Raw genomic sequence first — 24,300 nt, forward strand, 5'->3', positions numbered from 1 at the left:
CAGGTATGACTCAGAAAGATTTACAGGAAAGAGCCAGAACAGTGTATATTTATGGCCTCTGATGCCCATGGTGACAACTTGAATAATAAGAAAAATGGAACTTGAGATAAAGCATAACACAAAGATGCAGGAGGGAATGCGACCTGATCAGCAACTTAGTAAATCCAACTTGCTATGCTTTTAAGGAAGTCACTTTTTGGTGTTTCAGGCAGCATCTGAATTACTGAATTGAATTCTGAGGTAGTACTTTAAGAATGGTCTATTTAGATAAATTTAGGTTCATTTAGAGAATAATTGCCGGGATTGGGAAGAGATTGTATTCCGTGTCCTGGGATAGCTGGCGAAATTGTGGATTTGGAGAGGAGAACATGGGGGTTGATCTTAGCTTGTCTTCAACTATTTGAAGGACTGTGTATATGGAAGCATTAGTTTTTATTTGTTTTTGGTGAACACAGGGCATAAAACTAGTAAGGCAAATTACAAAGAGGCGATTTTCAACTCAGTGTAAGGAAGTGATTTGTAACTATTTAGAGCCATTTGGTGATGCAGTCTTTAAAAAACAGAATGTGCCTCTTCCTTAAGAATAACTTAGACGGCTAAGATGTTAAGATCTCAGATAACTTTCTGATATCCTTATAGAGCCTGAGAGTCTGTTTCTGAGTTAATATATACTAAGGTAACTGAAACTTCATTTTAACAGTCACCCTCAACCTTTTTTTTTTCCTCCTTGAAGAACTTTTTATTTCTGTAAAATATGGATTCCTGAGTTCCAGGCTATAGACTTTATGGAATAGAGTCCCCAGATTTTGATGTGGAAGAGTTATTCTGAACTGTTTACAATGAATTAAATCATACATAATCAATGAAGAGGTTTTGTAGTCATTAGGGATTCACATGTTTAAATTTCTAAATAATAGCAGGTTAAATGAAGTTGTACTTTACTAAGCTTTACATCAACCTCTATACCTTTCATTATGTCTGTTAAATATAGGTGAAAGGTGAGCTATTTTATTTGAAAGTAGATTATAATAACTGTTGTTAAGTTGCTATCTTGTGTCATTAAGTTGGTATCTTGTGGATAATCTTACATTTCTATTGCAAGTTAGAAAACGATTTCTTCTTATCCCTCATCTTATATCATCTTCCTCACTTCATATATTTTTATCAAGTCTGATGATCCTTGTCTTTTAATTGGACCCATTCATTATTGCTGATACTTGGGTCTGAATCTCCATCTTACAGATTCATTACTATTTGTCCTTCTTGCTTCACACTCCTTTTCATCTTTCTTTTGGATTTTTTTATTACTCTAGTTTCGTACCTCTGTCAGCATGGTAGTTCTTCTTTTTTACTACCCTACAGTTATAATATGTCTTTGACTTGTCAAAGTCTAATATAAACTTGTAAATTTTTATTTTTTCCTTTTCCTTGTCAATACAAGGACCTTAGAACACTGAGGTCATGTGCTCCCTGCCATATACGTGCTGCTGTCATCATGCATTTTAATTCTATACTTATCTAAAACTCTACACATAATTATGTAATTGGTCAATATCCATTTAGATCCACATGCACATTTGCTCTTTTTTATGCTCTTTATTCTCCACATTTTCATTGAGGATCCTCTTTCTCCTGTCTGAAAATAACCTTTAGTATTTCCTTTAGTGTGAGTCTGAAGATGAAAACAAAAACCTTTATTTTTCTTTCTTTCTTTTTTTGAGACCAAGTTTCGCTCTTGTTGCCCAGGCTGGAGTGCAAGTGGTGCAATCTCGACTCACCGCAAGTTCCGCCTCCCGGGTTCAAGCAATTCTCCTTCCTTAACCTTCCTGAGTAGCTGTGATTACAGGCATACGCCACCACGCCTGGCTAATTTTGTATTTTTAGTAGAGACGGGTTTCTCCGTGTTGGTCAGGCTGGTCTCGAACTCCCGAACTCAGATCATCCGTCCGCCTCAGCCTCCCAAAGTGCTGGGATTATAGGCGTGAGCCACCGTCCCTGGCCTTTATTTCATTTTTGAAGATTATTTTCATTGAGTGTAAGTTTCTAGGGTTGGCAGTTTCTTTCAGTGCCTCAAAGATATCATTCTCTTATCCTAGCTTCCATTGTTTCTCTTGAAGTATTTATGGAGGTTAAATCTTGTGAAGTCTTTGATCAGATTTGGAAAATTATCAACAACCATATCTTCAGGTATTGGTTCTGTCCCATTCTTTTTTTGCTTCCAGGACTCTACGTATGTGATAAACTTTTCACTACCTTTTTTATTTTCTGCATTTTCTACCATTTTGTTTTTCTGACCTATTTTCCAGTTTACTGAATCTCTTTTCTGCTAAGTTACTGCTGTGGTTAAACTTATCCATTAAGCTACTAATTTCAGCTGTTGTATTTCTAAATTTTAGAATTTCCATATGGTTCATTTTTATAATTTGCATTTCTCTACCAGGCTTTCAGTCTTGTCTTTTCTTTCCTCGCTTATGTTCAACAGAGTTAACTCTATTATCTTGACCCCTTGTGGTTATGTGTCTATTATTTGCTTCTCTTGTTTTCTGTTTGTCTTTGTCTCATGTGGCTTATTTTTAGTGATAGACATTATATATGAAAAATTATAGAACTAATTTGAAGCCTTGGATGATAATCTTCTCCAGAGAGGATTTATATTTGCCCCTGCCAGGGGCTTGGAAATTAGCAACCCAGGATTGCCTCATGCAATCAGGGATTGAGATGATTCAAGCTGGCCTCATTCCCTGTCAGGGCAATTTGCAGTTGGTTCTTCAGGGTCGCAGCCTTAGGAGTGGGAGACTTAGCAGGCCTCTCCTCGGTGAATGCTGGGCTGCAATGTTTATCTCTCTGTGAGCTCTGTAAGGCTGTGAGTTCTAGCTTAGCTTGTGAACCTCTTCTTTTTCTCTTCTGTAATTGGAAGAAAACCCAAGGGGAGAAAAAAAAGATCCTGCTCTCTGGTGTTCCCTTTTCTTAGCCCTGAAATTGTTATGTTTTGTTCACCTTTCTAGTTTTCAGTCAGAAAATTGATCTAAATTACCTAGTCTATCATTATTGGAATGGTTCCTTTATATAGTTCTAGTGAAGTGGAACCCCTTCATGTGTTTCATCAGTTTACCATAACACTGTTCTGTTTGGGCCTGATTTTAACTTCATTTTTATTTGATTTGGTTTTCATTTTGGTTTTGAGTCCTAATTTTATGACTCTTACCCATTATCTGATAATAAATGTACACATTCTTTATAGTATCTTTTAAAATCTTCTAAATAGTATAACATTAAGGATGTTCTTAAAATTAATTAAACTTGCTTATTTGCTTTTTAGGATAACTTTCCATTTGATCCTCCGTTTGTTCGAGTGGTGTTACCTGTTCTCTCAGGAGGGTAAGTTTAAGCAATTACTTAAAAAGAAAATTTTTTTCAGTTAAAAAAATTTTTTTTTATGGAGACGAGGTCTCACTGTGTTGTTGTGGCTGGTTTTGAACTCCTGGGCTCAAGTGATCCTCCCACCTTGGCCTCTGAAAGTGCTGGGATTACAGGCATGAGGCCACTGTGCCTGGCTTGCATTTTTTTTTTTTTTTTAAGTGTGCACCAGAATCATTTGGAGAGCTAGTCCCAGAGTTTCTCATTCAGTAGGTCTGTGGTAGGGCCTGAGTATTTACATTTTTAAGAAGTTTCCAGGTGAAGATGATACTGTTGTTCTGGGCCCACACTTAGAACCATTGATTATAAAGCATTATATTGTTGAGAGGTAGAGTTTTTAATGATTCATACACACACATATATACACACACATATTTTTACCCTAAAAAAGCTAATGTTTTTCAAATGTAAATTGTGATTGAGGGTTTAGAGAATGTTATGATTAAAGAGTGGTCCCCACATGCCTGTGATCCTAATTGGTACTTCTAGGGATAATCATGGGAAATCTCATGGACCTATGGAACTGGCTAATTACTTCTACAGGTAATACTTGCAGTTTAGTAGGGTCAAATGGTAATTGTATTGCTGCTTCTTGTGGTTGGAAGTCTTACAGAAGAGGGGGAAAAGATCACAATTTGTTAGGTTATTTATGAAATGTTCAGTAGGCCCTCAAAGTATGAGCAGTTTAACTTGAGAATTTTCAAACACTCGGCTGACTAATTCTATTATGTGACATAATCTACATTATGGTGATTAAAAACTAAATATATCCAGCCCTTACTTTGATCATTTCTATGGTTGAGATAGTAATAGTTGTATTTAGGGTAAAAATATGAGTGACTATATCAGACTTCAGAACTTTCTCCAGAAGAGCTTTGTTCCTACAGTTATTTTTAGTTATATTTGCTTTACATGCTTATATATGTGTTTTGGGGGGCTAAAATCCTGTTAAGAATCATTTCTTGTAGTCAAAATACATACTAATTTGCTGTTGATACTACAGAATAGTCATTTGGGCATGGTGTCCATCTATAAAGCTCAGAGAAATAAAAAGTATGTGTGTTTTTTTTTAACCTTAGTATTACATATGGATATGCTGAGCTCATTTTGAGTTCTGCCACACGGTAAAGCAATATAATTTTTATTTATTTATGTATTTATTTATTGAGACAGGTTCTCTCTTTGTTGCCCAGGCTGGAGTGCAGTGGTGCAGTTATGGCTCACTGCAATCTCTGCCTCCCGGGCTCAAGATATCCTTCCACCTCAGCCTCCTAAGTAGCTGGGATGCCACCATGCCCAGCTAATTGTTGTATTTTTGGTAGAGATGAGGTTTTGCCATGTTGCTCAGGCTGGTCTTGAACTCCTGGGCTGAAGCCATCTACCCACCTCAGCCTTGCAAAGTACTAGGATTACAAGTCTAAGCTACTGTGCCTGGCCCAATACTGTTTTTTAAAATTATTTTATTTTTGTTCTTTTTTGTTTTTAATTTTTTCTTTAAATTTTATGTATTTCAATATTGTTTCTTAAGAGTTTACTTACCTGACACCTCCAACCTAATCTTTGCCATAGCTCCCAAAATGTTAAGCACTAATACAGTTTTTTTTTTTTTTTTTTTTTTTTTTTTGAGACGGAGTCTCGCTCTGTCGCCCAGACTGGAGTGCAGTGGCCGGATCTCAGCTCACTGCAAGCTCCGCCTCCCGGGTTTACGCTATTCTCCTGCCTCAGCCTCCCGAGTAGCTGGGACTACAGGCGCCAGCCACCTCGCCCGGCTAGTTTTTTGTATTCTTTAGTAGAGACGGGGTTTCACCGTGTTAGCCAGGATGGTCTCGATCTCCTGACCTCGTGATCCGCCCGTCTCGGCCTCCCAAAGTGCTAGGATTACAGGCTTGAGCCACCGCGCCCGGCCTAATACAGTTTTTTGTTTTGTTTTTTTCTTTTTTTGAGACGGAGTCTTGCTGTCACCAGGCTGGAATGTGGTGGCGTGATCTCGGCTCACTGCAACCTCTGCCTTCCTGGGTTCGAGCCATTCTCCTGCCTCAGCCTCCCGAGTAGCTAGGACTACAGGCATGTGCCACTATGCCCAGCTAATTTTTGTATTTTTAGTGGAGATGGGGTTTCATCACGTTGGTTAGGATGGTCTCGATCTCTTGACCTCGTGGTCTGCCCACCGCAGCCTCCCAAAGTGCTGGGATTATAGGCGTGAGCTACCACACCCAGCCTAGTGGTTTGTTAATAGATATTTGTTTTGAGGGGATTGCAAGGTTTTGGGGAAACCAGGTTCAAAATATCTTTTACCAAAGGACTTCTTGGAGGCTTAATGCTGTTTTCTATTTTTCCCAAAATTGTTTAATAATTTACACGATAGCATCTCAGAGGACGGTGTCCTCTGGCTTACTCTTTGGGAAATGCTGTTCTGTTGGAAATCCAGAGTTCTGAGTGATTGCTGCTGCAGAGCAGGAGATGCTGAAGGGATTCCTTTGTGAGCAGATGTTAGAGGTCTCCTTTTGACAGGTTGTTACAAAGTTGATCACAAATACACTATTACAGTGAGTGGAAGTTCCAGGTTGGGTGTGAAACAGTTGTTTAGAATTGTGTACAGCTTTATTTTGTTACCGCTAAAGCTTCCCTAGACTGTTTTTGGATCAGGCAGTAAAATTGCTATAAAAAGTACTTCTCTTGTCATAAAACCTAATGATAAGTTTCGGAAGTTGAATGTTAGGTAACCCAGCCAAGTATTTACGTATACAAAATAAACACGAGACTGAAAAATAGTAAATTTTTAACTTTTCTCTTGCTCACAACACCAGCCTTTTACTAGCCACCAAGTCATAGTTCCTATGTTTTTCATAGTTTAATGTTAAAATATCTTTAATGAAGCCTTTACTGACTGGGGAGAAACGACATAACTATTGTGCTTTAATTTTTTTTTTTTTTTTTTTTGAGACAGAATCTCACTCTGTTGCCCAGGCTGTAGTACAGTGGCATAATCTTGGGTCACTGCAACCCACACCTCCTGGGTTCAAGCCATTCTCCTGCCTCAGCCTCCTGAATAGCTGGAACTACAGGCATGTGCCACCATGCCCAGCTAATTTTTGTATTTGTAGTAGAGATAGGGTTTCACCATGTTGACCAGCCTGGTCTCAAACTCCTGGCCTCAAGTGATCCATCCACCTGGGCCTCCCAAAGTGCTGGATTATGGCATGAGCCACTGTGCCTGGCCAACTATTGTGCTTTAGTTGTATGTGCTTGTTTATAAAAGTGTGTATGTTTACTCAGTATTCCCATAAGCATGGGAAAAGGAAGACAGGTCATTTTTTGTTCAAAATCTTAGAGAAAAAAATGATCAAGGAAAAGATTTGGAAGAAATTTGCAAATTCAGAATAAATATATAAAAACATTTTTATCAGCCGGATGCGGTGGCTCACGCCTGTAATACCAGCACTTTTGGAGGCCAAGGCAGGTGGATCATCTGAGTCAGGAGTTTGAGACCAGCCTGGCCAACATGGCGAAACCCTGTCTCTACTAAAAATACAAAAATTAGCTGGGCGTGGTGGTGGGTGCCTGTAATCCCAGCTAGTCGGGAAGCTGAGGCAGGAGAATCGCTTGAACCCAGGAGGTGGAGGTTGCAGTGAGCCGAGATCGCCCCATTGCAGTCCAGCCTGGGCAACAGGGCGAGATTCCGTCTCAAAAAAAGTTTTTTTTTTTATCAGAACATTTTAAAATGTGATTATAAAATTGACCAGTATAGCTTTTCAACATTTTATTGTAAGAATTCCAAGAATTTAAGTTTATGACCTTAGTTTACCACCTAGAGTAGAGACAAATACATGAAGTTATGAATAATGCCATTTTCAATTTTAAAATCTGTTACGTAGTTTCTTAATTGATTCTTTTTTGCCACGGTGTTATTGTTCTCATTATTCAAATGAATAATTTGAATAATAAGTCAGCTTGTGACCTACTCAAATAAATCTTCTGATTCCTAATAAAGTGTTTTTCATTATACCAAATGCCAAGTGTATGAGGGGATTACAAGTACTAAGTACTCCATTGATTATCAAATGCTAACTATGGACTTAATTTATCAGAGGTTTAAAGCAGCAAAGAGTTGCTCTGGCAACAGTGACCTGAAGACTTCATGAAGTAGGTGGGATCCCAGTTAGGCAGTGAAATGTGAGTGGGGTTTGGTCAGCTGGTGGAGGTTGAAGGAAAATGATTTACATAGGTGAAAAATAAACACAATTAGGTATCTAGAAAAGAGAATGAGTTACTCAAAGTATACCAGACCAGTTTGAGCTATAACACAAGGAGGGTAGGACTCATGTAGAAGAGTTGTAGGAAATAGTGCTGATGTAATATCTTGTACTTAAAACAGTTCTGTGGACTGGTCAGACCTTTTTTTCCCCCTCTGCTAAGTAAACTATCACCCTGGCTATTCATCTTTCTGTATAACTGGTTGAGAAATGGGAGTAACAGTAAAGAAACTATTGTAAAGTAAATCTGGTGACAGCAGAAGAGAATATGAGACACGTTGTGCTCACAGAGCCTAGAAGAGTGTGGCAGTAGTTGAGGACCACGCTGTTGTCTTAAGAGTGAAGTGAGGAGAACCTACATTGGTTTGGTAGTCACTGGAGTGGAAGGAGGAGTGAAATGTGAAAGCTCATGGGAGGCAAAATCAAAATGGCTTGGTCTTCATAGTGAACTATTAAGTGAGGAGGAGGAATTATTTGCTGACTTGGGAGGAAGTAGAAGCTTGCCATCTCAGTCAGGGTAAAGCTTAAGCATTGTATGATTCCCGATAGATTATTGAGCAGTTTTCTATGTATTTCATATCCCACATCTTCTAGTTATGACCCTATTTCTTTATTTCTTGACATAGCCAAACATTTTTTAAACTAACAGCTTTATTGTGATACAGTTTATATATTATAAAACTCACCCTTTGAAGTGTACAATTCAGTGGTTTTTAGTATATTCAGAGTTGTGCAGCCATTACTACTACCTAATTTCAGAACATTTTCATTACTTCAAAAATAAACCCTGTACTGATAGGCAGTCACTCCCTATACCCGTCTCCCCCACCATTGATTCTGGCAACCTCTCATCTAATTTTTCTCTGTAGATTTGCCTGTCCTGGACATTTCATATAAATAGAATCATACAAAACATGGCTTTTTGTGACTCGTGTTTTTTACAGTGATTTTTAAATGAAATATCCGAAGAGGCTAAGCTTAGGATAGTGTTTGCTGTACAACTTTGGCAACTGAACTTTTTTAAAGTTGAAAATACTGTATTACGGTGTCCATACATATGACATGTTATCCTTAGATGACCCTTACTTAGATCATTAATGTTTTTTCCCTAGTATTCTTGAACTGTCTCAGTATTCAGCAGGAACCCTTTGGAGGCAAAGAGCAGTAAGAATTTGGAACACATATTGACAAAAGGAATGTCATTTAATACAGAAGTAGAATCGAACACTTTTAAATGCTGCTGAAAGTATATATTAAGGAAAAGTTTAGTTATCTTACTTTTTGTGTAGGTACTAGAACTGCTCGTCTTGTGTTCAACAAACATTTGTGTAGGTATTACGTACTCGTACAAATGCACTTTCTTTTGACCTGAAAATCCAAAAACTCCCTTTCTTCCCACCTCCTAAGACTCTGCATCCTCAAAGGAAGAGTGGGGTATCTTAAAGGAAAGGTGGTTGTGGTTGGATAATAGGTAAAATGTCTACTGTGTACTTCCTTTTCCTGAAACAAGTTCCTGTCTACCATCAGCATTTCCAAAATTTGAAGATCATGTGCGGTGTTAACTCATTAACCGATTATTAAGCTTTGAGCAATTGTGGAACCAAAATCTAAATGAGTACCTGGATATTCTAATTCTGTTAAATCAGTGAGTGCACATTACGTACAATACTTTTAGCCCAGTAGGAGAGTTAAAGAGTGGAAGATAGATTTCTATGTTTGAGAAATAGAATACACAAAGAAAAAAAAATCCCATGAGTCTTCTGAATTTAAATTTTTGGAGAGTTTTTCTTTTAGGTTTTTTTCCCTTCCATTAATTTTTCACTTTGAAAGGTCCTAGGGTTTGGGCAAAGCAAGTGGGGAGAGACACTTGCTTGGATTCTCCAGGATGGGGGAGTTGAAGAGGACTTCTTTCCCTAATTTTATTATTAAATTTTGTCACTATAACAATTATTAATGTTAGTGGTCTACAGTAAAAGTTTTTAGATGCCTTCTCTGCAGAGTAATTTGGTTAGTCGACACAAGGATGCCTTTGGTTAGCTGGAGTGGAAGATGTGCAGGGTAGAGTGGTCTTGGCAAGTCTTCTGGGGGGAAATACAGCATTTGGAAGGGTAGGAAGCAGAAGGAATCTCAAACAAGGGAAAGACATGGGCAGAGCCCCAGAGGACAGAACAATTTGTGGTGGACTTGGTGTCCACATAGACCTCATCAGTGGTCTTAGCTTTTGTGTTTTCAAAATTACCACAGTTTTTGTTCTAAAACTATCATTCCCTTGATTTTTTAGGCATGATATTTATGTATTTTGAAATTTAACATAAAGGAGAAATGAAATTTTGTTTGAGAAAGATAAAGGTTAAAAAATCATTACCTAAATAATGATTTTCTAATGGGAGATTTGGTACATCCCCAGAAGTTATCTTTGGTTCAGAGAATAGTCTTCAGGCCTAGAAAGAGCTTAAGGAATTCCAGAGAGGAGCTCTATGGTCAGAACCATTTGATTCTCACAACAGAATGGGTAAAAACAGTTTGAACCATAAAGCCATGCAGATGTTCATAGCATGGATAGGGTAAGGTCAGTGTCATTGTCGGGAAAAACTCTTGGCTGTAACATCATGGTAGAGTTTCAGATGTAAAGAACACGCGAATGCCATTTAAGGAAACTGGTTCTTCTGCCCCTATTCTTTGGAATATTTAGGGCTAAGTTCTTAGTTACTGATATCATACAAATCTGAAAGTATTATGTTCTAAGAACCATTAGAAAAAATTGACTAGAATTTCAGAGGGATTACATTAGCGTGATAACACTAGAATTTTTAAGTTACCCATAGTCCTATATCCCTAACAACTGTTTTCATGTTATTTTCTCATCTTTACTTGTATGCATATTTTCTTGGTAATGGCACTTAGAAATTGTTTAAGGAGGAATAATTCTCGAATTTTGTATGACTCCTTTTTTCTTTTTAAGGTATGTATTGGGTGGAGGAGCATTATGTATGGAACTTCTCACAAAACAGGTGACTTTTTTCTTACGGTACTCCATTTTCACCCACAATTTAGTGTTTTGATCATGTAAATTAGATTGTAAGTAGAAAATTCTTTAATAGCTCCTACTTTTAAAGAAATTTTAGTTTATTTTTAAAATAGTTTCTACTTTCAAGAATGAAAAGGTAAACCAATAAAATGACATTGTACTTGCTGCTGAATTTATGCTAGGATAGGCATTAAGAGTGACCTTTATTTAAGGTTCTAATTTGCTCATGTTGGGCACTTAGAACATTGGTTTGTTGTTGTTTTTTTTTTTTTGGTGAGATTCTGGAAATGTTCCAATTTTACTTTTTCCCCTTGACTATAGACTTTTTAACACTGATTTGCTGCTGTTGAGTTACATACCATTTTGTTAGGCCTTCCCAAGTGGGAATCAGAAATACTGCTGTATTTTAGAGATATTTTGTTCTTCCTGTAGGGCTGGAGCAGTGCCTACTCAATAGAATCAGTCATCATGCAAATAAATGCCACCTTAGTCAAAGGCAAAGCCAGAGTGCAGTTTGGAGCAAATAAGGTACTTTTGTTAAGAATTTTACATAAACCGTAAGATATATTTTATATTTATGAGCTTTCTTCCTGTCTTGACTTAATTCTTTTTTGAGATAGTTTCATTTTCATTTGGTTTGTTTTCTTGTTACAAAAGTGATCTATAGAAAATAAAGAATTATAAGAAAATTAAAGATACTAATTGATAATCACTTAATGATTTAATATCTGTTCTTTTAGTCTTTGTTATATTTGCTGTAGATAAACATGTCTACAGTTGTAAACTTATTATTGGTATGTATACTATAGTAAATTAAATTAAAAATTACATGTACTTTAAGGTTTTAAAAAATTGAGTTCATGTTATAGAACTAATTCCTGATAAGCTTTTATGTGCTAGGCTCTAGTCTTTTCATTTATTTATTTTTACTTTTTTTTTCTCTGTACCTATTCTTAACCAAGTTTTTTTTAAATCTTTTACTTTTTATTAACTCAATCCTCTTAATAACTTAAAAAGTAGATGCTATTATTATCTGCATTTTGTAGATGAGGTAACTGAAGCATACAGAAGTTAGTTAGACAACTTGTCTGAGGTGACAAGTGACAGAAAAAGGATTGGAACCAGACAGTCTGGCTGCCCTAGGCCCAACCAAGGGGAGCTGAGAGCAAGCCATGGTACATAAGGATGTTGTTCAGGCTGGTTTTCTTTTCAGTTAACATGAAACATAGGCTGTAACATTAATTTTAGGACATAAATGAGACAGCCTTTCAAAGCCAGAGGTTTGTTACCATGACTTTTAGCAAGAATTTGTGGTTTAAAGGCAAGATGGTGCTCTCAGAAGCTTCCATTCACTATGGAGGGAATGGTAGTTGAGTTAAATAGTGAAATCCTGGAGCACACAGTCTTCAGGGCAGCTTCTGACCTATTTCTATGGTCAGCATCTGTCTTTCCCTGCTGCCCATAACCTCCACTTATTCTCACATAGAATCCCCTAGACTGTGATCACATTCAGATGAAAGAACTGTTTTGTTTTTTCCAGGGTAGGAGGAAGTGAGTCACTACCTATACTAAGCAGTCTAGTCTCCTGTGTATAAATGAGCAAGGTTGGGGAGCCAAATCTCTTGGAGAATCTCAGGATTATGCAAGATGGTAAAGTGGTCTCATGTTAGTTGTATCCACAGCTCTCATCAGAAGCAGACACAGATACTTTTTGTAGGAAAGCATCTCTAATTTAAGCCTGTAGGATTCCCAAAGATTAAAAGAATTCACTCCAATCATAGCATTCAGGTAGTCACCTCAACATATTTGAGAATTGTCAGAAATAATAAATAATAGATATATTTCCCAAAGACAGTAAGTTTTGGAATTATCAGATACAAAACACATACTTCAGATATTAGAATTATGAGAAAATAATTACATGTGAAATCTAAAATAAAGAAAAAAAGATGGAATCATAAAATTGAGCAAGCAGTAAGACTGCCAGGAATGATGAGGAAGACCTGAAAAGAAAATGGATGAAATAGAACTTATAGAAATAAAAAATATAGATGGGTATGGTGGTTCACGCCTGTAATCCCAGCACTTTGGGAGGCCGAGGCAGGAGGATGGCTTGAGCCCAGGAGTTGGAGACCAGCCTGGGCAACGTGGTGAGAACTCATCTGTACAAAAAATACCCCCCTCCACCCTAAAAAAACAATTAACTGGGTATGGGGTACCTGTCTATAGTCTCAGCTACTCAGGAGGCTGAGGTGGGAAGATCACCTGAGCCCAGGAGGCCGAGGCTGCACTGAGGCATGTTCACGCCACTGCACTCCAGCCTGAGTGACAGTGAGACTCTGTTTCAAAATAAAGAAAAAATGTAATTGTTGAAATAAGAAACTCAGTAGATTAGATACCAGAAGAGAATTAATTGATTAGATGATTATCTCAAAAAAACACGTTAGAATGTTACACAGAGAGACATGGGGATGGATGATAGGGCAGAAGTTGGTGGGGTTGGTGGGGAGAGATCAGAGTGAGGGCTAAAATATGACTTAGTGGAATCCCAGGAGGAGATATTAGAATTATACTAGAAAGTGAGAGAAATAGAAGTTCTAAAGGTGATAGAAGCAAGTCTACATAAATCAGTCATAACAAATGTAAATGGACGAAAGTTACCAGTTAGATTAAATTAATAAAATCCAGCTGTTTTAATCTTTATATTTAAAATATAAAGGTACAAAAAGGTTGAAAATTTTTATAAAGGAGAGTGATAAAGATATGCCAGTATACATTAACCAAAACCAAATGATGTAGCTTTAGTATCAAACAAAATAGGATTCTGGAACAGAAAACATTAGTAACAATTTGATGATAAGTCTGTTAATTAGGAGGATATAGCAATTTTCGTATTTTATGTACCTATCAAAATAGCCTCAAAATACTCAGGAAAAACTGATAAAACCCAGGGAGAAGTTGACAAGTCCACTATCATAGTTGGAGATTTCAACATACCTTGCATACTACTAGTCAGATAAACAGAATGCCCATATGTAGATTTGAATAACCAGTGAACAGGCATGGTATAATGGACATAGACCTCTGTACCTAATAATTAGATATAGATTGTTCTCAAGCATTTATGGACTATGGGAGAAAAATTAATTATAAATCCATAAAATCAGAAGATTTAAAAACAGTTGGTACCATACACACCATATCATTTAAATATGAAGCAGTTAAGGTTAGAAGGCAATAATGAAGAGATTAACAAAAAGCTATGTGAATTTGGAAATTAAACACAGCTGTAAATCATGGTTTTAAAAAGTAAAATGAAATTTTAAAATGCTTAGAATTGAACCATAATTAAAATATTAGAATTCTATCTATTCCTCTCTCCCCTCTTCTTCCTATCTGGAACATTCAAGAAGCTAATCTTTTTCAATGAACACCTCAAATACTGAAAAACAGAAAAGGACAGATGTCATTCTCTGATCTTAGTTAAATCTATAAGTTAATAATAAAACCAGAAAACAGATATTTCTTTCTGGAATTTTATAATTCATGCAAACAGCCCTTAGGTCAAACAGGGCTTCAAAATTAAAACTGCAGAATATCTACAGAATAGCAATAATGCAATCATTACTTATCAGAGACTAAAGGAGAGCTCAGAGGAATGTTCATTGCCAAATCCTTATGCCATTAAGAAAAGAATGAAAATGAATCAAGCCTCTAACTGATTGCTAGACAGGACAATGAAAAACCCTGAAGGAGGCCGGGGACGGTGGCTCACTCCTGTAATCCTAGCACTTTGGTAGGCTGAGACGAGTGGATGACCTGAGCTCAGGAGTTCGAGACCACCCTGTGGAACATGGTGAAACCCATCTCTGCCAAAAAAACAAAACACGAAAATTAGCTGGGTGTGGTGGCAGATGCCTGTAATCCCAGCTGTTTGGGAGGCTGAGGCAGGAGAATTGCTTGAACCTGGGAGATGGAGGTTGCAGTGAGCTGAGATCCAGCCACTGCACTCTAGTCCAAGTGACAGAGCAAGACTCTGTCTCTTAAAAGAACCTGAAGGAAAGCAGAATGGGGAAATTATTAAAGATATACAAGCAGAAATCAGTGAGTTAGAAGAATAGGAAGGGCTAGACCCACAGTACAGTAAAGCCTCTGCAGAAACATTTGTTTAAACTGGGCGTTTGAGTACCTTGCTACTGATATTGAGACTGGGGAAGGCCAACATTCTTATTTTCTCCTTGTGTTTTGGGTGGTGGGCAGTAGGGTTGGAAAGTGACTACTTCACAGTCATTTGGGAATTTCAGGGTATATATATTTTTTATGTACAGTTTGTTTCTGAATCTTATTTTTGTCCTTTTTGTGAAAATACTAAAAAAACACTTTTTCATTAATGTTAAGAAAAACGTGTTACTATACATTTTATGTTTAGTTTATTAGGTGCATTATGGCAGGGCTGTACTATTTTATTTGTGTGTGTGTGGTTTTTTTGTTTGTTTGTTTGAGACGGAGTTTTGCTCTCGTTGCCCAGGCTGGAGTGCAATGGTGTGATCTCAGACTCACTGCAACCTCTGCCTCCCGGGTTCAAGCGATTCTCCTGCCTCAGCCTCCCAAGTAGCTGAGATTACAGGTGCGCGCCACCATGCCCGGCTAATTTGGTATTTTTAGTAGAGACGGGGTTTCTCCATGTTGGTCAGGCTGGTCTCGAGCTCCCGACCTCAGGTGATCCAACTGCCTCAGCCTCCCAAAGTGCTGGTATTACAGATGTGAGCCACCGTGCCGGCCGGCTTTACTATTTTAAAGAGCTCTAAATGTTGAAAAAGACTACCCTGTAGAAAAATAGGAAAAGTCCTTACATAAATTTAACATGTTAAAAAAAATAGGAAAAGGGTATAAAAAGTCTGTTTACAGAAATAGAAATAAATGGCTCATGAACATATTGGAGACAGGCTCAGTCTCACTCAGTAATAGAAATACAAATTAAAACTGTACTGGGAGTCCATCTAGTATATTGTCAGAAATCTACAAATATTTGAAGCACTGCACTGGTGAGGCTGCATCAAGGCACTCTTACAGATGGCTGGTGGGCAGACACATTTGTGCAGTTATGTAATCTCAAAATTACTAAGGCATGTATAACTTTTGACCCAGGAGCTCTACTCTAGGACATTTTTACCAGTACTCAGCAGATATACGTACAAGGTTGCTCATGGCAACATTATAACAGCAAAATACTGACAACAACCTGATGTCCACCAATAGGGGACTGATTAAATATTTGAATATCCATGTAATAGAAATATTTCAGTGTTTAAAACAGGTATGTTCTATACTGATTTGGAACATTCTCCAGGATATGCTAGATGAGAAAAGGGGCAGATCAGTATCTGTAGCATGCAACTGTTAGTGAAGGAAAGCCAGGACAATGGCTAATAACAGTGGGCTGTACATGAATATTTTTGTGTAATCTTAAAGAAGGACATAAAAGAAATTAGTAATAGTGGTTAACTTGTGTGGAGGAAGGGGGTTGAATGGGAGGAAACTGGATGTTTAGGGTACAAGTAGGAGGGAGAGTTTTCACTTAGGATGTAGACATTTTTGAGTCTTGTGGTGTGTGAATTTATTATGCAAAAAATTCTGCGACATAATATAGTGGATAGATGGGTACCACTATGGAGAGTGTTCTGGTATATTAATTTGAAGTGAAGATATAGGTTGGTTGTATGGTGACAAAATTAATCCTAGATTTGGCTCCTTAAAAAGATTGTATATTTTTATCAAAAGAGGGCTCCTTTAGTAAGCCAGGTGCCAATTATGGGTGTTCTTTAGATTTCTAACTGAAAATGTCATTCATATGTATAGTCGTGGAAGCTTAATATTTTCTTATCTGAAAGTAATATTTTGTAGTTGTTTTTAAAATAGAAGCTACATGAAGAACGTTTGAGTTTTATTAACATCCAGATATAATCCTTTAACTTGATTCAGCAATATGGAGACAGACTCTAGAACCAGAAAGCTTTGTAGTTGTCCAATGGTAGGAAGATTTATAAAAATGAACTGTGAGGCTTGTTGATTTTTACTGGGGTACAATTTTGGTTTTGTTATTTTTATAAAATTGTAGAGAATAATGAACTTGAGAAATGAGGCTATTAAGTTAAAATTGTTTTTGAAATGGAGAGTCAGTTTCCTGTGTTCTTTTAAGCACAGTGTGATGCATTCATAAATTTATTGTAATAATTTTCACCTAATTACACTTTTGATTTAAAATGTGTAATTCTCTTTCAGAATCAATATAATCTAGCAAGAGCCCAACAATCCTATAATTCCATTGTACAGATACATGAGAAAAATGGTATGTTTAATTCAATAAGTGTTTATTGCCATTTAAGAAGTTTTTAGATAATGTATTAATATTTACCGTTTTATTTTTCTGTTTTTGCTTTAGTTTCTTAAAGTACTGTTACCATAGTGAAAAAAACTTGTGCTGCATACAAAAATCTTTATTTATTTATTTTATTTTATTTTATTTGTTTCTTGAGATGGAGTCTTGTTCTGTCACCCTGGCTGGAGTGCAGTGCTGCTATCTTGACTCACTGCCAGCTCTGCTTCCCAGGTTCATTCCATTCTCCTTCCTCTGCCTCCTAAGTAACTGGGACTACAGGCGCCTGCCACCATGCCTGGCTAATTTTTTTTTTTTTGTATTTTTAGTAGAGATGGGGTGTCACCATGTTAGCCAGGAAGGTCTCGATCTCCTGACTTTGTGATCCACCCGCCTCGGCCTCCCAAAGTGCTGGGGTTACAGGTGTGAGTCATCGCGCCACAAACCTTAACATTGTACTTCAATCAAAATTTTTGTATCCTATACACTTGGCCTAGATATCTCAGAGTCAGAATCAAGATTTTTTTTTTTTTTTTTTTTAGTAGATTAATGCATGACTCACTTTACTTACTTAAAATCAATGGTTGTAGAAATTGAGTTAAAGGCAACTCTTTATAGATGGAGTTCTTGTTGTTACAACTGGAGTGCAGTGGTTGTTTATAGGTGTGATCATAGTGGACTGCAGCCTCAAGCTCCTGGGCTGATGTGATCCTCCTGCCTCAGTCTCCCCAGTAGCTCGGACTGTAGGCACAAGCCACCATGCCTGTAAAGTATTCTTTACTTTGCTAGAAATGTGTCAGTTTGTGACTTAAGATTTGTGTTTTGTGCTTACTTATTTTAATGACAAAGCAAACTTGTCACTTTTTCAGTGATTGCTTACTTACGGCAATAGTATTCAAAACAAAATTTTCAAGCAGAAGAGAGAAACGATAAAATTTGAGGACAAGGCCAGGTTTTCATAATAATAATTTCTAGCACACAAAATTAGTAGATCCAAAGAAACCTGTGTACTACTTTGATACTTTATAGATCTTGGCATATTCATACTGTTCTAAAGTTTCATACTAAACAGTACGTAGTCTAATTTGCCTTTTTATGGAGAGCTTAGGTTTTTGTGGAGCCTGGGAAACAGATTTCTTATTTTTATTTCTTAAACATTACAACTGGCATTTAAAAAATATTTATAGAAAATGCTGTATTTGAGAGTGTGTGGGTATGTGTAAGCTTAGCTGTGATGAAAGAGTAATAGATTCAGAATCGGGAGAGATGACTTCTAGGGATTTTTTTAATCTTAAAAAATTTTTTTTTCTTATTTGTAAAAAATTGACACGTTATACTTATTGTGTACAAAGTTTTGAAGTATACATAATTGTGGAATGACTAAATCTAGCTAATTAACCTAGGCATCACCTTACATAGTTATCATTTTTATGGTGAGACACCTTACATCCACTCTTAGCATTTTTCAAGAATACAGTGTATTGTTAACTGTAGTCACCATGTTGTACAATAGCTCAAGATGGATTCTAGTCTGGCTTGCTACTAACTCTGATTTTAGGCATCGTCATTTAGTTACTGCACCTGCTGCGATGGCTTCCTCGTCATTGGTGAAATGATGTCATGGCTCTGATAACAGTCCAAGTTCCTTATATTCTAAGTACTTTCCATGAGGCTTACTTTCAAGTATAGAACTGAAGTGGAATAAAACTTATTCTTTTAGTCTAATATTCCACAGTCATCTTTAGCTAGAGATGCCATTAATACAGAGCTCTTGTGTTGAAAACTCAAGTACAATTTATTCATAGAAAATAACTTTCTGTTGTGAAATAGCAAAATACAGTGTTACCAATCCAAGTATAAGTTTAATTTTTACAGTAGGCCGGGTGCGGTGGCTCACACCTGTAATCCCAACACTCTGGGAGGCGGAGGTGGATGGATCACCTGAGGTCAGGAGTTGGAGACCAGCCTGACCAACATGGTGAAACCCTGTCTCTACTAAATACAAAACAAAACAAAACAAAACAAAAAACATTAATGGGACATAGTGGCGCATGCCTGTAATCCCAGCTACTTGGGAGGCTGAGGCAGGAGAATTGCTTGATCTGGGAGGTGGAGGTTGCAGTGAGCTGTTTGCGCCATTGCACTCCAGCCTAGGTGACAGAGCAAAACTCTGTCTCAAAAAAAAAGAAAAGGAAAAAGAAAAAAAAATTTATAGTAGATTTAAACACCAAAATTATGAAGAGAGACTGTAGCTAGCCTTATTACATGCCAGTTCTTCTAATTTATTTAAGAATTAAGTATTTTAACTTTTTTTTTTCATTCTATTTCAGGCTGGTACACCCCTCCAAAGGAAGATGGCTAAATATGTTGACTGTTGTGTGTTTGGACTAATGTTGCTTTAAAGAAAATCTTAACCAATATGCAGACACAAGCTTTGAGTGCCCCTATTACAGCAGTACCGAAGACGTTAGTTAATAGATATTTTAGTGGATAATCTGTCATCTGACATCCAGTATGAAGTTACAGCCTTTGCATTTTGCTCATTTTAGATATCTTGGACTGAGCAGTGGGGCCTTTATTGTATTTCTCCTGATAAATACACATACTGGCCACTCCTTATCTCTTTTTCTTGAAAAGTGAACTTTTTAAAGCAGCCAAGTCAGCGTCAGGCTACTGAAGTTGAGGCTTTAGAGTAACTTTCCTATATTGAGCCCATGGGTTGCAAGGATTTGCAATATATTCCATTTACAGCCAATACAAGTTTAATCGATGTTCAATATTGGTTTAGAAAATTTTAAGGCCTTCTAAATGATAATAGCTCTTTCATGTCTAAAACTATTTTATGATATTGCCAAAAGGATAGGAAACCTACTCATTAAATTGTTAAACTTTTTAATGACTATGTGAAGATATGAATTGTTTCCTGAAGATAATACTCTTAATTGAGTTACATTGTTCTTCTTAGGCAAAGCAGTGTAAAACTATATCAGTTAAGGCTTGCAAGTAGTGATTTCCACTGGGGCATCAGAGTCTTGCTGGGCTGAATCTGCTGCTTGTTGGTTCAGTGTTTCTTATGAACAAGAGCCACAGTATAGAGCTTAAAGTTATTTAAAATACTAAGTCATCTTACGTTTCCATTTTATTAACGGGATGTTGCAATCATTTGTAAACTAATAAACTTATAAAGTGATTGGCACAAAGACTCCTTGAGCAAAAGCTGCGCAGTTAAGTAGAAAAATATACTTAATTTGGAGACTCTTACAGTAACTTTTGCCATAGTCAAAACGATGGCTTTTACATTGAAAGATTAATAGAAACTCTCCGTATGTTAATTTTTGATGGAACCTGACTCAAATCAAGGTACTCTCCATTTTATTGCCTTACCTGAATCAGTCCTTTTTGGTTGGTAATAGATTTTTTTAATACACCCAAGTTTGATTTAAAAGGAAATTCTAGTTATTAAGCACTTTTAACAAGAAATCCAGAAGCACATTTTTCTGCACAAACCAGTTACAAAGTTCAAAAGTGTTTCTTATGCATTTGCTTTGAGATTCAGTTTTTAACTTTGTAAACCACATCTGAGAGACTTGTCATTTCTACATTATTGTGTGTATTTAATTTCTTTTGATTCTATTTTGGTTAAGAGAGCAGTAAATTTTCTGGTATTCTTGTTCACTTGGTTACATTTGTATAAAGGTCTCATTGCCAGTTGCTCAGATAACAAGTGACATGGCAGAATTCTTTAAAGCAGTAAAGTTCCTTAAGCCTAAGGCTAAATCTTGAATACGTTGTTGAATTCTTTAATATCCTGATGGCAAGCAGATTGATAGCTGCACATTTGGCATGCTTTGTTTTATGGATTTTATTTTTAATTGCAGATTTATTTGGCAATGTACAGTAAATTTTGTAAACTTGCATCAAGTTTATGAATAAACCATTTAAAAATTTGGTTTGTGCTGATCATGGCAAGCAAAAAAAAGATTACTTTCTCATTTTTCCCTCATAAGAAAACTCTGCTTGATGTGTTTGTAAGCTCTATTGAGTTTCTGGAATAAGATATTTAAGGAGGGAAGTGGTGAGGGGAGGCTTGGAAGACAGGCAGATTTAACAATAGAAAGTGAAAGAACCTGGAAATGGTCTGTAGAATAGTCACCTTTTCCTCAGCCTTTTTCCTCTTCCGTTCTCATTATAAATTGAAGTGCTACTTTTTCCTTTATGGCTATCCTTAGTTCCCCCAGTGAAAATAATCTGCTACTTCTTAGCGTACCCATGGCCTCCTTACACACAATTGACAGGTTATTTCACATACAAGAAGTCCAGAGGTAGGATAACTCCAGTTGTACTGTACATCTGGGCTTTGCTCTGCTTCCTTGAGATTTTTCTATGTTGGTTTCATCTTTTGGTTGCATGTTATGTACAGCCACCTTACTTGATTCAGAGGTAGATAAATGCCCCTGTTTTCTAGTGTCTCCTTAGGAGATGAGGAAATCTCTAAAAGCACCATCCCATCAAGTACACGGCCTCTTGCCTTTCCTTGGCTACATCAGGGCCCTGTGCCTACCCCTAAACCAATGGTGGTGAAAAGAATGAAACCATCGTGATTAGTTTGCACAATGGTTCTCAAAGCATGATTTGGGGAACACTGGAGACCCCTGAGACCATTTCAAGAGACTATTTTCATAATACTAAAACATTTGCCATTTTCACTCATTCTTTCATGTGTACAATGGAGTTTTCCAGAGGCTACATGATGTGATTTTGCAACAGATCAAATTCAGAAGCAAATATGAGAATCTGTCTGTCTTCCATTAAGACAGAAATTAAATATTTGCAAAATGTAAAGTGATGCCGCCACTGGTAAACTGTCCTCTCCCTGTTTTATATCAGCCACAAAGAAAGAACGCCCACTTTGAAAGACAATGGGGTGTCGTTCAGTAGCCAGAGAATGGAGAAAGGGAGCTCATGCTCTCAAGGCACCTTCTCCCAGAGGGATAGGAGGCTGGGGAGTTTAAAGAGTTAGCTGAGGGGGCGGGGGAGGTATGAAGGGCATACACAGGCTGGAGTTCCAGACAAGCAGGCATAGTCCCTGAACATGCTGCTTCATACATCCATGTTCATGAGATGCCAGTGAGCTTGCTTTTTAGGGAAGAGGATTTTAGCATTATGTTAATGATCTAAAGGTAACCGGAGGGTGCCTCTTTATCTTCCTCTGGTATTCCACAAGGGGTCAGGAAGCTCTGGTGACATCTGGGCCATCTGGCTTCCTTAAGCAGCTGCGCCTATAAATAGACTAAGGAAAAAAACTGGCTGGGCTTGTTGGCTCATACCTGTAATCTCAACGCTTTAGGAGGCAGAGGCAGAGGGATGTCTTGAAGCCAGGAGTTTGAGACCAACCTGGGCAACATAGACCCTGGGTCTACAAAAAAAAAAAAAAGAGTCACAGCTACTCAGGAGGCTTATACCAGTGACAATGTCATACTATCCACCAGTGTGGGAAGGAGGATTTGGGAAATAGTTGTTTTCCATAAAAATATTTCGTTAATGTATAACATCTGTTTTTTAAAAAGATGTTCTGATTTAATTTTTAATATGGTAAATATTGATAGTCATAACACACATAAACTATTGGTCGTGTCAATATTTTAGTGTGTAAAGGGTCCTGAGGCCATAATGAGAACTTCTGATTTAGACCAAGTTTCTGCCCAAGATCTGGCGATCAAATCAGGGCTCCCTTAGGAAGGAATTGGCGGGAGGAATGGACGAACCTGTGTCTGCTGTGCTTCCATTTTTTGGTGGTTCTCAGTTTGAGCATGCATCAGAATCGCCATAAAGTTTGTTAAAACGTAGATTGCTGGGCCTCACCCCCAGTGTCTGATTTACCCCAGTGTCTGGGGTAAGGACGGGAAATGTGCTAAAACTTAGTAGTTTCCAGGTGAATCTGATGTTCCTGGCAGGGAACTGATGCACAACTTCGGGCGTGCTTCACAGCAATAATCTCACTCAGCTACCTTAGAATGGCAGGTGCTATTTATGCCATTTTACTCATTCGAAACTTTAAACCTGAATATTACAACGAGTTAACTAAGTTTGCCAAGGAATAAAGGCAGTGATTTTCATACACTAGGACAATTTTTTAAAAGCAAACACTGTCCGTTCAAAAATTGAGCTTATGCTATTTAAACAGGCATTGGAACTATGAAGAGCAATAAGTACTACCTAGTCTCTGCAAGGAATTTGTGAATTAGAGAACGATGTAAACTCAGAAATATGGCGGTGCCAGGGCAGTGAGAAGCACACAGGATTTTCACTGCAGGAGGCCTCCTGGAAAGTTGCCAGGCGCGGTGGCTCATGCCTGTAATTCCAGCACCTTTGGAGGCCCAGGCGGGAGTATCGCTTGAGCCCTGGGGTTTGAGACCAGCCTGGAGAGCATAGGGAAACCTGTCACTACGAAAAATACAAAAATTAGCTGGGCGTGGTGGCGGGAGCTTGTAGTTCAAGCTATGAGGGAGGCTGAGGCGGGAGGATCGCTTGAGCCTGGGAGGTAGAAGCTGCAGTGAGCAGAGGCCGCGCCACTCCACTCCTGCCTGCCCACAGCATTAGACCCAATCTCAAAAATGAAAAAACAGTTCCGAGCGTATTATGGAACGGATGGCTTCAACCTCGGTGTGCGGACTCCAGGCCAGGATATTCACCGGCGTTGCCACGCCCACCGTCCCCGTCCGGCCGGAAGTGGCGCGGGCGCTTGCTCAGTGCGCGCCGGCCAGGCAACTCTGTGCTGGCGTAATCGGGTTCCTCCGGGCCGCCGTAGGACTGGTTCCGTCGGGCTAGTGAGGAATGGAGCCGGTGGGCAGCAGCGCCGACCGCTGCGGCTCCTCCTCCGTAGACCCACGGAGCACCTTCGTGTTGAGTAACCTGGCGGAGGTGGTGGAGCGTGTGCTCACCTTCCTGCCCGCCAAGGCGTTGCTGCGGGTGGCCTGGTGAGAGGAGGCGGAGGCGGGAAGCTTGCCTTGTGACACGCCGTGGGCATGCCCCAGGCTGGCGGGGTGGGGAGAGACCGTGGGGACCCAGGGCTCTCCCCAGTTCCCTCGCCCTACCTGAGGTTACCCGCTACCCGCGAGGTATCTCCCAGCCGTGGTGCCCCGGGGGACTTCGCTGAGGGGCGAAGTTCCCCTTAAGGTTTTCTCCACTTCTGGCTCTCCTTCCGAACCAGCGCCCTGACTGACACC

General features: G+C 38.3%; 2 protein-coding genes across 5 annotated transcripts in view; both read left to right on the top strand.

The window, feature by feature from the left end:
- The window catches only part of UBE2Q2 (ubiquitin conjugating enzyme E2 Q2), a 59,282-nt gene extending 38,260 nt beyond the window's left edge, over positions 1–21,022 (top strand). For all 3 annotated transcript variants that reach the window (XM_025390502.1, XM_025390501.1, XM_025390503.1), the window contains 5 exons: positions 3,320–3,378; positions 10,633–10,681; positions 11,131–11,226; positions 16,981–17,047; positions 19,405–21,022. In XM_025390502.1, coding sequence (XP_025246287.1) covers positions 3,320–3,378; positions 10,633–10,681; positions 11,131–11,226; positions 16,981–17,047; positions 19,405–19,436 — 303 coding nt within the window. In that variant the 3' untranslated portion in view covers positions 19,437–21,022. The remainder of the gene's footprint in view (positions 1–3,319; positions 3,379–10,632; positions 10,682–11,130; positions 11,227–16,980; positions 17,048–19,404) is intronic.
- A 2,777-nt stretch (positions 21,023–23,799) lies between these two features.
- Positions 23,800–24,300, top strand: part of FBXO22 (F-box protein 22) — a 30,184-nt gene continuing 29,683 nt past the window's right edge. For both annotated transcript variants that reach the window (XM_025390654.1, XM_025390655.1), the window contains exon 1: positions 23,800–24,051. In XM_025390654.1, coding sequence (XP_025246439.1) covers positions 23,909–24,051 — 143 coding nt within the window. In that variant the 5' untranslated portion in view covers positions 23,800–23,908. The remainder of the gene's footprint in view (positions 24,052–24,300) is intronic.

This window comes from Theropithecus gelada, chromosome 7a (assembly GCF_003255815.1).
Source record: "Theropithecus gelada isolate Dixy chromosome 7a, Tgel_1.0, whole genome shotgun sequence".
Taxonomy (NCBI): domain Eukaryota; kingdom Metazoa; phylum Chordata; class Mammalia; order Primates; family Cercopithecidae; genus Theropithecus; species Theropithecus gelada.